We start from the raw sequence: 13,414 nt of genomic DNA on the forward strand, positions 1-13,414 counted from the left end.
TGCGATAAAAATTTAGCACAGTGCACGTCTGTCAAATCACACGACCAGAGCGTGGTTTCTCTGCCAGCCGCAGTTTTTGCAAACACGCAAGTTTTTTTACTTGACCAAGCATTTTAACAGGGAGTCTGTTGCAGATGCTCAGTAACCGATACAGTGTTAGGAGCAGTGTAGGTTTACCCGCTGCACTAACCCAGCGTGCTCTCCCCTCCTGCAGCCGCACTGAGGAGTCAGCAGAGCTCTGCCACTTGTTGCGCTCAGGACTTACAGAAACAAGTAGAAAAGAAAAGAAAACATGTGCAGGCGGAACCCATCGAGAATGATTAAATGGAGAGTTGCGGGATGGTAAAGGCGCAGCAGCAACAGTAGGCGTGCGCGATCATGCATCGAATAGTACAGAGGAGACGAGCCGGGCCACTCCGCTCCGTCTGGTCTCTGCTGGGAGCCGTGGCACTGGCACTCACCGCGTCTAGTGCTGTCTTCACTGTATGGACATGGAGACAGACCAGAGACCTGACCAGGTCCGTCCAAACTCTGCGCCACCGCCTGGATCAGGTAGACTGTCCACTCTGAACAGCACTTGCGCAATATCTTATGCATCCTGCCTTTTAATGCATAACGCGCTTCCAATGCATTATGTACTTTCTATTCATCCTGCTCCTCTACTGCATTATGCACCTTTTATATATCCTGCATTTTATATGCATCGTGCTCTTCTAATGCATTGCGCCCTTTTAAAGAATAACGCAGTTTAAAAGTTGCATGCAATTCTAGGATATGCTGCACTGTTCAGCTGTTCTGTTCACAGCTAAATTTCTTATTTATAAATACTGTGATTTCACCGACTGTTCAGAAGTCTTCACCTACTTTTAAAGTACCTGTTGTCCTGCAGAGTTTACTTTTTTTTTCTGCACACCTGATTTACTTCGATTTCAATTTCTAATTAGCAAAACATTGAGGTCTTTAACCTTTCTGCAACATAGTCCCCCCTCTACTGACATACAGTGAATTCAGGATGTATTGCATACTTTGTGTTTTGAATTTAATTTTCAATGAATGTGATTGCCATTTTTACCCATCATTCCACAGTTATTCATCCATAATGACAAGGTGAGTTTTTTTTTTTAATCAATTAAAAAATAAAAAATACATTTCTTATTCACATTAATCCCCATGTCATTTGTTTGGCACCCCAGACTGTGTTCAGGTGCATCCTGTTCGATTTATTTATCCTTGAGATGTCTTTAGAAAGTTAAATTGGTTAGACATCATTTGGAAATGCACACACCTGGGTCTACAAGAGACCACAATCTACACTACATTGTCAGGTAAAAAAACAAGCCATGTAGTCAAAGGAACTGTCTGTGGATCTCCCATGATTAAACTGCAGCAAAGTGTAGAAAAATTTTGAAATTGATGAAATTTGGCATATTGAACCTTATCAGTTGGTCCTTGGTCAGTGAGGTAGAAAGGAGCCAAAGGTTACTCTAAAAAAGCCTGTTGGATGGACAACCATCTCTTCAGCACTCCATAAATCAGAGCTTTTTGACAGAGTGGCAAGGCAGAATCAACGGTTGAGCTTGGCATTTGCACAAAAGGTTGTAAAGGACTTCATGAGGACACATGAGGAAGAAGATCTTCCACAAGGCTAAGTTAAAAATTGAACTCATTGGGCAGTACAGCAAGCACTCTGTCTGGTCAGAAACAGGCACTGCACATCACATGGCTAATACCATTGCTACAGTGGTGTCAAGATCATGCTATGTGGGTACTTCTCACAAACTCAGACTGGAGTAACAGTTCACTGTTCAACATGACTCAAAGCATACAGCCTGAAGTGGCTTTGGGGCAAGTTTCTGAAAGTACTTGTCTCAGCCAAAGCCCAGACTATCTATGGAGAGACCTAAGATTGCACTCAAATTAACAGTAGTTGGATAAGTAAAAAATGGCAAATATACAACTGTTTGTTTTAAAAGATATGTTTTGAAGACAGTGGTGAAGAGTGCTGCCTGACATATTGGTCTAAAGGTGTAAATTTGCATGCTGTAAAGACCCCTTATGTCTTAAAACAGTGTCATTCTACATTTCTAAATGGAACATTTTTGTTTTAAACTATTCCATGATGACAATCGGGTAATCAGCTAAATCAACATTGTATTGATTATTATTTGGCAATCTCAGTGACTTAAAGAATAGTTGCCCTAGCCTTTTCTTCGCCCTAGTTGCCTAATGCAGGAGCATCACAGTCGTTGAGTTGAATTATGATGTCACTTTAGGCACCCTTACTAGAAATTTAAGTATTTGGGACTGAAGCTCATGACATTCATGTTCTTAATAATAAAGGTTTTTTTTAAGTCAACTGTACCTAAATAATGATGGCATGATGGCTCAATGTTGTGAATAGTTGTTGTTGCAGGACGGACCAGGATAGTTTCTTTTGACCCATTCGGAGTTGGACTTGCTTGTGTGCCTTGGGTCATTGTCCTACTGCATAACCCAACTGCGCTAGAGATTTGGGTCATGAATTGACAGGTGGACATTTTCATTCAGGATTTTCTGTTGTGTTCTTTTTGAGAACTTTTTCAAACTCCCCCATAGATGCCATTTTTGTCCAGTGTCTTTTTTGTGGAATTGTGCACCCCTGTGCTGGCCAGGGACAGCTTAGTCTATCTCGCGCCATCCAGCAACTAAGCAATAGTTGATGGATGCAATGCTAGCGGTTTAGGGTCAAGGGCCTTGCTCAGGGGCCCAACAATATTGGGACTTAAAGTGTCCGATTACTAGTCCAGTACCAACACTGAGCTAACACAATGTGCAACTATACTCCTGGTAATGTACTAACTTGACTCACTATTTTGTATGTTAACATGCAAGCTGACAGTATACAGTATAGTAGTTTAAGTTCAAAATAAAATATTTCAAAAGACTTAATAAGAATTTTAACGACAATTGAAATAACTGCTAACATTTGTGGCTAATGACTAACACGGCATAAAATAAAGCAGCAGATGCAAGGTAGCACAGCTAGCAGGTGTGTAGTATGCCATTCCACAATGCATTCCAGTTGGTAATTGTGTTTCTGGCTGACAGTTCTCTCATGGCACAGCTTGCATGTCTGGCCTGCACTTTAAATGTCTTGGGCTTGGTAAATGGCATTTTGGCCAAAGACACATGCTGTGCTCTTGATTATACAGACAAACATCTGTGGTAGCACTTGAGGATCGGTGAACCAAGTTTTATCGCTTCAACTGCGAGGAACTGTGAGCTGTAAGCTGTAGCTTATTTAGCCTCTGCATTTGTGCCAAGCCATGTTTAGCACAATTTACTGGAACTGCTGGGCTGCTTGGCACACTCATGCGTAGTAGCCAGCTTATGGTGCATTTCAGTGTCCATGTCTCCTATAAGAATGTGTGTAATTATGGTTGAGATCTGGTGATCGGTAGACTGAATGCCATTTAAATGACACCAGTTTACAGAGGGTAGTGCAGTTGACTGCTACACATTGCAAACAAATAAAAGGGTGTAGTTCTTGTGGCTCACAGCTGAACGGGACCACAAAAATCCATTAGGATACATGTTATGCTTAAAAACTAAATGATGCTTTAGAGTTAAATTTGGAGAAGTTATGTTGTATTCATTTATTAGTAACTGCTTTATTTTGGTCAGGGTCTGTCCTCCATGACTCTTTGAACAACAGGTTTAAAAAAAGACAGAATCAGGTAATTAGTCAAAATATTTGTGTATTTTCTATTAGTCAGCAGTCTTTTGACCATCTTTTATTTGTATACCATCAGTTACCACTTTATCCTAATCAAGGTTGTGGTGAGTCTGTGGTAAGTGGAAGATGTTCCTCTAAGCAGAGTCTAAACACAAGCATAGGCACTACAGTGAACCTGACTGAAAATGGGTTCTATGGTCTTATGAGGTAATTAAATCCTCATTCCAAACTAAGTAGGTTTGGCATAAAGTGTAACTTCATTATATAAACAATAATATAATCAGTCGTAAATAATGTGGAAGAATCTGTTATGTTTTAAGAGCTTTAAGAACCTTGTTAGGATAAATGGCATTATGGATTCCATGAAGTACCAGGAGATCAAATTTTAAATGAAAATCTAGCAACCCCTGCCAAAACACTAAAATTAATCCATGGTTGGACCTTTCAGTGGTACAATGTGAAAACTACATTAAAATTCACAAAAGCTGTAGATAATCAAGCTATTCCCATGGCCATACTGATGCCCTGACCTAAACCCTATTAAAACCTGTGGGGTGAGCTGATAAGAAGAGTCCACAAGAGGACCTAAAAGCCTAAAGGATCAGTATTTTTGTAAAGTGCTGTCAGATTCCTCAGATTCTCATCAAGCATTATAGGAGAGGACTAAGTGCTGTGTTTATAAAGAAAGGATGCAAAAAGTACAAAATGCCAATAAAAGAAACACAGTATTTGAGTAAAAACCTATTTTTAAATTCAGTTTAATGAAAGTCTTTAAGTCTGAAGCTGACTGTAGCATTTTGTTTAATACACACACAACACACTTGCATGGATAGAAATGCTGATTCAGCAAGCATTTACACTTGACTCTGGCACTGAGTAATAACTTATTCACCACAGATTAAACAAATTTATGCCCAAAAGCCTGTTTTGCTGACAAAGCTTGCATGCTACTCAAAATTTTCCTGTCTGTTTCCGGTCAGTTCTCAGCAATGGATTTTAAAACTGCAAGAAATGTGTAGCATTTTAAAAAAGGTTTAGTGGTTGTTAACCAGTTTTGAATGAGCCGCGCTTAAGTGTGCCAAGTCCTGGGACACTAAATCGAATGTGGTTTAAGTGCTGGCTGCAAGAAACATTAATTAATAATACCGCTGTCCTACTGCTTACCCTCAAGAACCACATACTGTATATTTAGGCTTTTTTCTCTGTCTTTCTCTCTCTGTTTTTCTTCTCCTGTCAGGTGAATTTGCAGCGCAAGGCTATTGTCCAGCTTTTTTTGGAGAAGAGGGAGCTGGAGGGCCAGCGAGTGAGGAGATTCAGGAGAGAAGGTAACTTTGAGCAGACATGGACCAAAAGCACATCAAATGAATTCAGCCCCAAACATGGTTATATTTAGTTGTATATTATTATAAATTTATATGCACAAATATATTACGATTTGTAGAAAATAAATAGAATATTTTGAGGAAAGTAAACAGACCCATTGTCATAAAAGAATGGCTTTAATTTAATGCAGCTAATAAACTCACAAACTCAATTTAAAATGTAGGGATTGGCTTTTGTCAATTTCAAAATGAAACAGCCCAATCTCTTTGTGAAGTTAACCAGTATGGTAGAGAATGTTCATAGAACAAATGAAAATGAAGTCAAAGGCACAAACAACCAGGTCAGTAATCTACTAATCTTGAAGACCTGTTCAGTCAATCATAAAGAACTGAATTATCTAGAGGTGGACTTAATAACATTATTCCCTGTAAAATATGATGGTGGGTGCATCATGTTATAGGAACACTTTCCAGAAACAGGGACTGGTCAGGATTGCTTGAAAGAAATCTGACCCATTCAGATAAAAGCTGGTTAGGACATTTGCTTTCCAACACTGGACTGGCGTAAAATGTAAAATTTAAATTTAATGAGCTTATAAGATTGCATTGTTTAGTCAGTAATAGACACGAAGAGCTATATAAAACATCATAATATAAAATGCTTTACAATAAAGAGTTAAAGCCACAAAATATAATGTGGACATTATTCACTACACTTCGCTACACTGTTGTTAAAGATCGCATGACATCTATACATAACTCTAAATACTACCAGTAGTATGCTTAAGACCAACCAGTAAAATGTGCCAAAACCTCAGACTCTGAGGCTACCCAAAAAAATGTATTCAGCCCATTTATTTACAGAGCTTTGGACAGCATGGTATCTTGAGTAAACTAATGGGCACATGTTTCTAAAAGCTGCTACAGGAAGCAGGAGCCAGAATCCCAACTGACAGGAGAAATTGCAGGTTTGAGCTGGACATTCACCCAGCAAAACCAACTGGCACGAGGGCCGCACAGGGCTGTTGGTTTGTGGGTCATTCTAAATCAAGTGAGCTTTAAATAGCTTAAATCTGCTATTTAGTTTGATTATGATTGTGAATGCTACTCGATTGCTGGCACAATAATGTGAAAAAGACTGAAATCTAATTATGCAGGCCTAGAGGGAGCTTAGTGTTTTGATGGAAAAACAACAGGAATTCTGTAGTGGCCAAAATGATTGACCAAATAAACATTCGTATAAAACAGATGGCTGGATAGGGACCTCAGGATCTCAGCTGACACGTGACAGCTTTCTTATTCCAAAGTAAAAATGCTTAGCCACAGTGAATTCTTCAAGTATGATTGTTCTCCTGCCTAAAAATAGTAACCCTTAGGGACAGTGTAAGGCTGCAAGTTTAGCTAGTCTGCCAGCAATAACATTGAAGCAAAGTGCTTCTCTGGACTTCCTTTGATGTTTACAGTTTGTGGTCTGAGTTGTATCAAATTGTTTGGTGAACATTTTAAAGCACTGTTGAGAGTTCAGCTTGCACTCATAAACCCAGACGCTCAAGGAAAAAACAGAACCTCTGGAACTTTTGTTAATTTATTGCCGTTAGTTGAATAGTAGCCATGGCCATTGCTCTCTCTCGTTTCACACATGAAATCTTTTCAACCCCGTCAAGGTCACAAAAAGGCAAAGATCCCCTCTTTTAGCTGTGCCTCTTCATTTGTGTTTTCATTTTTGACACTGTTTTTTATACTGCTTACTAAAACCATTTGGCCGGATGAAAATGTAAAAAATATGTTGCATGTCTGTGTGCTAGACTGAAAACAGTGGCTGAAAGGTGTCATGTGGGGGAAACTGAGAAAAGGAAAATAAATATTTGACCATCTGGACAGACAATCAGGGACTTTGCTGGTCAAGAAATAAGATCAATTCATAATGTTTCTATCTGCACAGCTGTTAATATACTGTAGTGCATGCATAGATAGCTCGCCTCTTAAATTTCTAGCAGAATTCATTCCAGAAACATGTATGACTTACTCTAAACATTTCTCTTTTTACTTTATTTTGCAAGCGGTTGTGGGAAGAGGAAAATCTGGAAATGGAAAGAAAGTGGCCTCTCACTTTGAGAGTAAGTAAATATGATTGTGTTTTATTTAAGTATGTTTATTTGAAAAAGGTTTTAGAATCCTTTGAAACTACCTGCATTTCTGCCTGCCATATGTCTGCATTACATTTCTGTATTTGACACTTTCTGACTAAAATAGCAGAACCCAACACTTGAGATCCCAAACTCTCAAGTTTGAATCTAAGCTGTGCTATCAATAGGCTGTGTGCCCCAACAGACATAAATGGCTGAGCCTTAAAGAGGGAATGATTGAACTTATTGCTGCTGCAGCTGTGGCCTCTCCAGGCTAGTTGAGGTGCCTGCATGAAGAAAAGTTAATTCTTGGATAGTAATTTATCCATGACAGTATATCCGTACACTATATTGCTCTCTGTAGGACCCTGTCTCTGTAAAGGTGAAAAGATGCTGACAGTGACTGTGCACGTGTTGGAGGGGCAGCAATAACCTGCAGCTCTCCTTTTCAGTAGAATAATAAAAAAGTAATAACATAAACTTGACAGTTCATAGTCGTGCCCTAGATTCATAAATCTGCCATATAAAACATGCATGAGAAACTGTCCTGGGGGCTATGTATGAAAGTGACAGCACACATTGTGCCTGACATTAGCATTAAATGTATTATAGACATAGCTCATCACAAAAGAACATTGGGATTAAATGTATTAAAGCTGTAACTCATTTTTTAATTGGGCTTGAGGCAGAGTGTTGAAAAGCTCCTGTGAAATGGTAAAAATCATCAAGCACATGAAAAAAAGCTCTGAAATAAGAGATTTATTAATGAATAAAGTAATTTTAAATAAAGATGCTGTTGACAGGATAACTAATTAGTAGTAAGGACATTGATACACCTAATAAAAACTGGTTGATACAGTGTGATTAGTTTTAATCCAATGAAAAGTTTAATGATATCTTAGAGAGTTCTCTATACAAACAGCCTGTATATGTGCTGCCTGTCAACATTTATTTTTTATTTATATAATTTATATAAATTATAAATGTATATAAAATGTATATAATATCCCGGGTGAGTTAAAATTATGTTAACACTAATGGATCTATTCCCCATAAAAGGTGTGTCCGGGCTTTAAATGGTACTGTTGGTGGCTGGTTTTTGTGTGTTGAACATGATGGCGAACAGGTTGAGACTTTCCTGTAAATCATCTTACACATATGAAATATGTTTTGTGAATAAATGGTTTCCGCCATTCAAGCGTTAACATAATTTTGACTCACCCGGTATTTAAAATATGCATGATATAATCCTAATAATGATATAATTCAGGGGTGTCAAACTCATTTTCACCGAGGGCCACATCAGCATTATTGTGGCCCTCAAAGGGCCGATTGTAACGTATCCTGCTGTGATTGCAGTCACATTGCTGTTTTTCTTGGAGGCTGAATTCTGCATTTATATTGTCCTACTTTACCACAGACACGGCCTCATAACACAAGAGACGCACTTGTGAAGCTTCTTCCTGAAGCACAAACTTGTTTTCACTTTCATTAAATTTCCTCCTTATGCTTAATTTTCTTAATTATCTTCTTGTACATTTTAGGATCATGTGTAAATATGTGTAACATCATCTACTGGTGGGATGTGTCACTTTGCAGGTCACAAAATCAGCATGCATTTTGAAAGATGCAGTTTATTTAGGATTTTACAGTGTATTTTTAAGACAATCATTCTGCCCTCACTAATAGTTTATCCCCCTTGCTCAGCTAGACAGACAGACAGACAGACAGACAGACACAGACAGACAGACAGCTCCCTTCAGAATACAGTCGGTTTATTTGCTCCCCAGCTGTGTGATACACTGTGTGCATCAAAATGAAGTAAAAATACAAACAATAAAGAACCTAATACAGTAAAAGCACACAGCTGTAGTCAAGTGTTACATCTGGTACAATATGAGATTTAACCAAACGTAAAATAACGAGTTAGCATTTTGTGTAAAGATACTAATTGCTATAGTAACGGTAACAACAGTATTTAATTACGGTAAATTTGTAACTAAAACGCTGTGATATACTCACTAAACATTTACTAACAACTGAGAATATAAACGTTACTACTTACAGACAATGCTTGGGTATTATATTGCAATATAATTATTTGTATTTATTTATTATTGTTTACATTACTAACTACGCTACCCCGCGTTCTTTTGCCGTAAAAGTCACATGGCTTCTTAGCGAGGTTAAAGTTAGTTGCCATGACTACGATGTCACGTTGTCTCTTAAAGGCGCAGGTGTCCCATTAAATTATAAGCGCGTCTCTGTAACGACTCGAACCATCACAACAATCGTACAGTCGTTTAAGCTCTCGCGGGCCACATTAAATGACGTGGCGGGCCGGATCTGGCCCGCGGGCCTTGAGTTTGACACCCCTGATATAATTGAAACCAGTTCATTTTTCTGAAAGGTTCCAATATCTCATGGTAAATCATGATATGATGTGAATGGTATTGCTGTTAAAATTATTATTTAAATTTATGGCATTTATTATGTTTATGGTTTGCTTGCAATTGCAACTGATACAATGCAAGCAACTGAGGGTTAAGGGCCTTGCTCAGGGACCGAGCCATGGTAACTTAGCGGTGGTGTGGCTTAAATCAGGATCCTTTTATTCACTAGTCCATTACCCTAACTAATGATTTATTCCTGCTCACAATACAAGTGTGCTATGATTAATTAAAGTGTTTACTGTCAGGAAATGTACAATAGTGTTACAAGCTTAGACAGAATGTCTGTCATGATAATGATATGATAATTAATGCAGGCATTCAGATAAATCCAAAGGCGTAACAGAATGTATGAAAAAACTAGAATTTTACTTTATTGCTCCAAACATACTTATTTCTACTTTTTGTTTTCGACAGTAACCAAAGATTCCTTTCAAACTGGTAAGTAAGAAAAAAAGAGTAATGCACAGTAATACCATGTCAGGTAAATTTGATAGGGCTAATTTGTTTGTGTGTGTATGTACACTACAGTGGGCAATGAGGGAATCATTAAGGGATGGACAGAGCAGCAACTCAATATGACGCAAGCCGTGCATTACAATAAAGAGACTGGCACTTTCAGAGTGGTTCGGCGGGGTGTCTACTTCCTTTACTGTCAAGTAAGTGAGCAAAACTGCTATTTTCTTATTTCAAAATTTGGAATGAATCTAATCTAATCACTGGTGCATTTTTTTTTGCTTTAGTGGCTTGTATCCAACTCTGACACATTCCTATCTTTCCCTTTTTCTTCCTACTTTCTCTACTCTCACCTATTCTTTTGGTTCAGGTGCACTTCAAGGAGCAAAAGAGTCAGTATGTGAAGCTGGAGGTGTCTGTCCCACAAGGTCCTTCACTGCAGTGCATGGAAGGCTACAGCACCACTCCAACCACAGGATTCCAGCAGTTTCACTTCCTTAAGCCTTGCCAAGTTTCTGGCCTGCTCCTCCTGGACAAGGGTGCTGAGCTGAAAGCTGTAACCGGACAACAGTTCACCCTACAGGACACAGGCAAACATTACTTTGGCCTTTTTAAGATTAACTAAAGGACCTGCATCTTCATTCAGCCTTATTTACTATAACGTGTTGGAGGGCTACAGCATTTAGTACTTACTTGCTGGACACACTGTTGTTGCTGCTGTTGTTAACCATGCATCTATTTTAAAAAACATTGTTGACAGCGGCACTGGGACTAAGACAAGGAAGGTTTTCTGGCACATCTGGAAATATTTGTGATGATTGCAAACACATTTGTGCCTTAAATCCAAAAAGAACTTAATGTTTAAGGAAAGGACATCAGGACTGCTGGACAGTTTAATAGCTGCCACTGGATAGTATTTCTGGACTTGGATGTGGACACCTGACCATAACCTGGGTTGACATCCCAGCTTCCACCCTTCTGGAAAGGCTTTCCACAATAGTTGGAATAGTGTGTCTGTGGGAATTAGTGTCTTTTTAGTCAAAAGAGCTTTTGTAATATCAAAAGGTCTGGTTTGCAATTAGTGTTCTAGTTATTTCCAAAAGTGCTCAGTGGGGTTGAGGTTGGGGCTCTGTGCAAGCCACAGAAGTTCCTCCACTCCAAACTCCTCCAACTTTGTGGTTATAATCTTCTCCATGTGCATCATTCTGGAACAGTATAATTGATTTTATATACCTGTTTGCAATGATTTTGTCCATATATTGTACATAGCTAAGGGCATTGCCATAGCAACATGGCTGCCTTAAAGTGTCATTGACAAGCTGAATAGAAGATTCAGTGTTGGCAGTGACAAAGGCAGGAACAATCTGAACAGAAGATTCAGTTAGTGGTGGGACCAGAGGACACATTGCTTTGTAAAACCAAACATTAAGAGGATTCTGATCAACCAAATATGTATAAATTAATACATTTTTTAAATACTGATCCTTACAGACACACCAAACATTCTTTAATTAACCTGTTATTTTCTTCCATTTTTATGTTTTACCACCTATTTATCCTGGTCATGGTCGAGGTTAATAAAGAAGGGCCACTTGCTAAAATAAAAACATGATACTGCAGGAATTCCCAGTGTTTAAAAAAAGGAGCCAGTGGTCCGGAGGTGGTGGAAAGCCAGCCTATCATATTTTCACACTTTAGTTTGACACTGAGCAAGACCAGACCCCTCATTTTGACTGCCAGATCCATTTAAGTATAGTCTGGTTATTTATATATTTTATTCTAGGTTACAGTACATTCTGAAAAAAATGATAAACACAAGTTTATTAATTATTTTGATTAACAGGCACCCTGCTAATATGATTATGGATGCAATGTTTTAATCTGACATTGCAATGCAAAATCTCCACACTAATAGTACAATACTATTACTTATACTATTACTATATGCAAATTAGGATGAATGACAAACTTGATTTATGATTATTGGTACAGAGCTAATTGTAATTGCACATAATTAGAATATGACAATATACTCCCTTTTTTAAAGAACATAGAAGACAAAAAATTATTACCATTCTAGTAATACCATTCTTTCAGGTTATTTTCAGCTTCCATGGTCTTGGTTTTATAATTTTTACCATATCTGTAGAATTAGGACTGGTCTTATAGGGCTAAAAATAATTGCCTGAGGGCATTGCAAACATGACTTTTAAGTAACTTCTCTTTACTAAACAAACTTTGGTGCAGGTTAGCATGAATAGTGGTATGCTGACAGTAAACCTTTGTATGATCTGTATGTTTTTTGCTGGATAAGAACTTTGTGAAGTCACACTATGCTTATGTTTTTATACAATGCACAATTTTATAAACTGTTTTTAATGGTGAAGTTATAAATTGTACACAACCTTTATTGCATTTAATCTCACTGTCTAGTCATGTATGAAACAGAGTGTTTCAGTTTAAACAAAGTATGTCAGTGGTTGAGCCTGCTGTAAATACTGCCCTTACCGCTAATTAAACCTGAAGTTGACACTTTGATATTGTAGACGGATGTTGTGCCTATTTGATTTCCTAATCATACCTCTGCTTTCCTTCTGTAGTGCCTGCATGCCAGAAATTACCCTCAGGTCTTCTCACTGCCACTCTATATTTCTTCATGCCTCCTGCACCCACTTCCTGTAATATTATCTGCAGCAAATAGCAAAAACCTTAGAGGAAAAAACATGTGCTTATCCATCCATCCCAACCAGTTAGTCATCTTTTTTTAGCGCCTGCTGATTTCCCTTTATTTTCCCCACTTTTGGGGTTACACACTCCTTGCACACAATCCACATTGCAGGGGTTTCTGCTTTTCAGAAATGGTGTCCAAGATAAACTAGTCTGGGTTGAAGTGAAGTGTGGAATGGCAGCGTGTGTGAGAGTAAAAGCACAATCAGGTTAGCTGCACAGGCAGTCAAAATTTTACGTCTCCTTGCCCAGAACCAATGTTTAATGTTTCTGATTCAGTAACGATTCATGATTCAGTATCGGTTCTTCAGTTTGATTGACCTTAACATTGTTCTGTGGCTGATAAAACAGGTTGATTAAGTTGTGTTGTATTGTTGATTGTATTGGATGGTTATGTGGAAAATTTTACTGATTTCATGATTGACCAGCTGAATGTGTGAGACTGCTGTTTATAACCACTGTCAAAACCTTGAAAAAGAAAACCCACATTGTGGCAGTGATCTAAAAAAAGCAGTGGTGACTGGTTTTCCACAATAATATGCTTCTGAAAGACACATTTGACAAGGTTTTAATGCATCTTGTTTACTTCCTTTCAAGAACATTCTACACTGATCAGCC

General features: G+C 38.3%; 1 protein-coding gene across 1 annotated transcript; it reads left to right on the forward strand.

Annotated features, from left to right (window-relative positions):
- Positions 1 to 378: 378 nt before the first annotated feature.
- Positions 379 to 12,595, forward strand: tnfsf12 (TNF superfamily member 12). Its single transcript, XM_062993237.1, has 6 exons — positions 379 to 552; positions 4,953 to 5,040; positions 7,098 to 7,154; positions 10,031 to 10,054; positions 10,145 to 10,272; positions 10,440 to 12,595. Exons 1-6 carry the CDS (start codon positions 379 to 381, stop codon positions 10,692 to 10,694), a joined length of 726 nt encoding a protein of 241 aa, XP_062849307.1. The 3' UTR covers positions 10,695 to 12,595.
- The last annotated feature ends 819 nt before the right edge of the window (positions 12,596 to 13,414 follow it).

Source organism: Trichomycterus rosablanca, chromosome 4, assembly GCF_030014385.1.
Source record: "Trichomycterus rosablanca isolate fTriRos1 chromosome 4, fTriRos1.hap1, whole genome shotgun sequence".
In the NCBI taxonomy this organism is placed as follows: Eukaryota; Metazoa; Chordata; class Actinopteri; order Siluriformes; family Trichomycteridae; genus Trichomycterus; species Trichomycterus rosablanca.

Bases quoted from the DNA above. Each gene is read 5' to 3' on its own strand.
- tnfsf12 (XM_062993237.1), top strand. From the start codon at position 379: ATGCATCGAATAGTACAGAGGAGACGAGCCGGGCCACTCCGCTCCGTC. The intron at 5,041-7,097 runs GTAACTTTGAGC...TTATTTTGCAAG, and splicing joins GAGGAGATTCAGGAGAGAAG to CGGTTGTGGGAAGAGGAAAA. The intron at 10,055-10,144 runs GTAAGTAAGAAA...TGTACACTACAG, and splicing joins CAAAGATTCCTTTCAAACTG to TGGGCAATGAGGGAATCATT.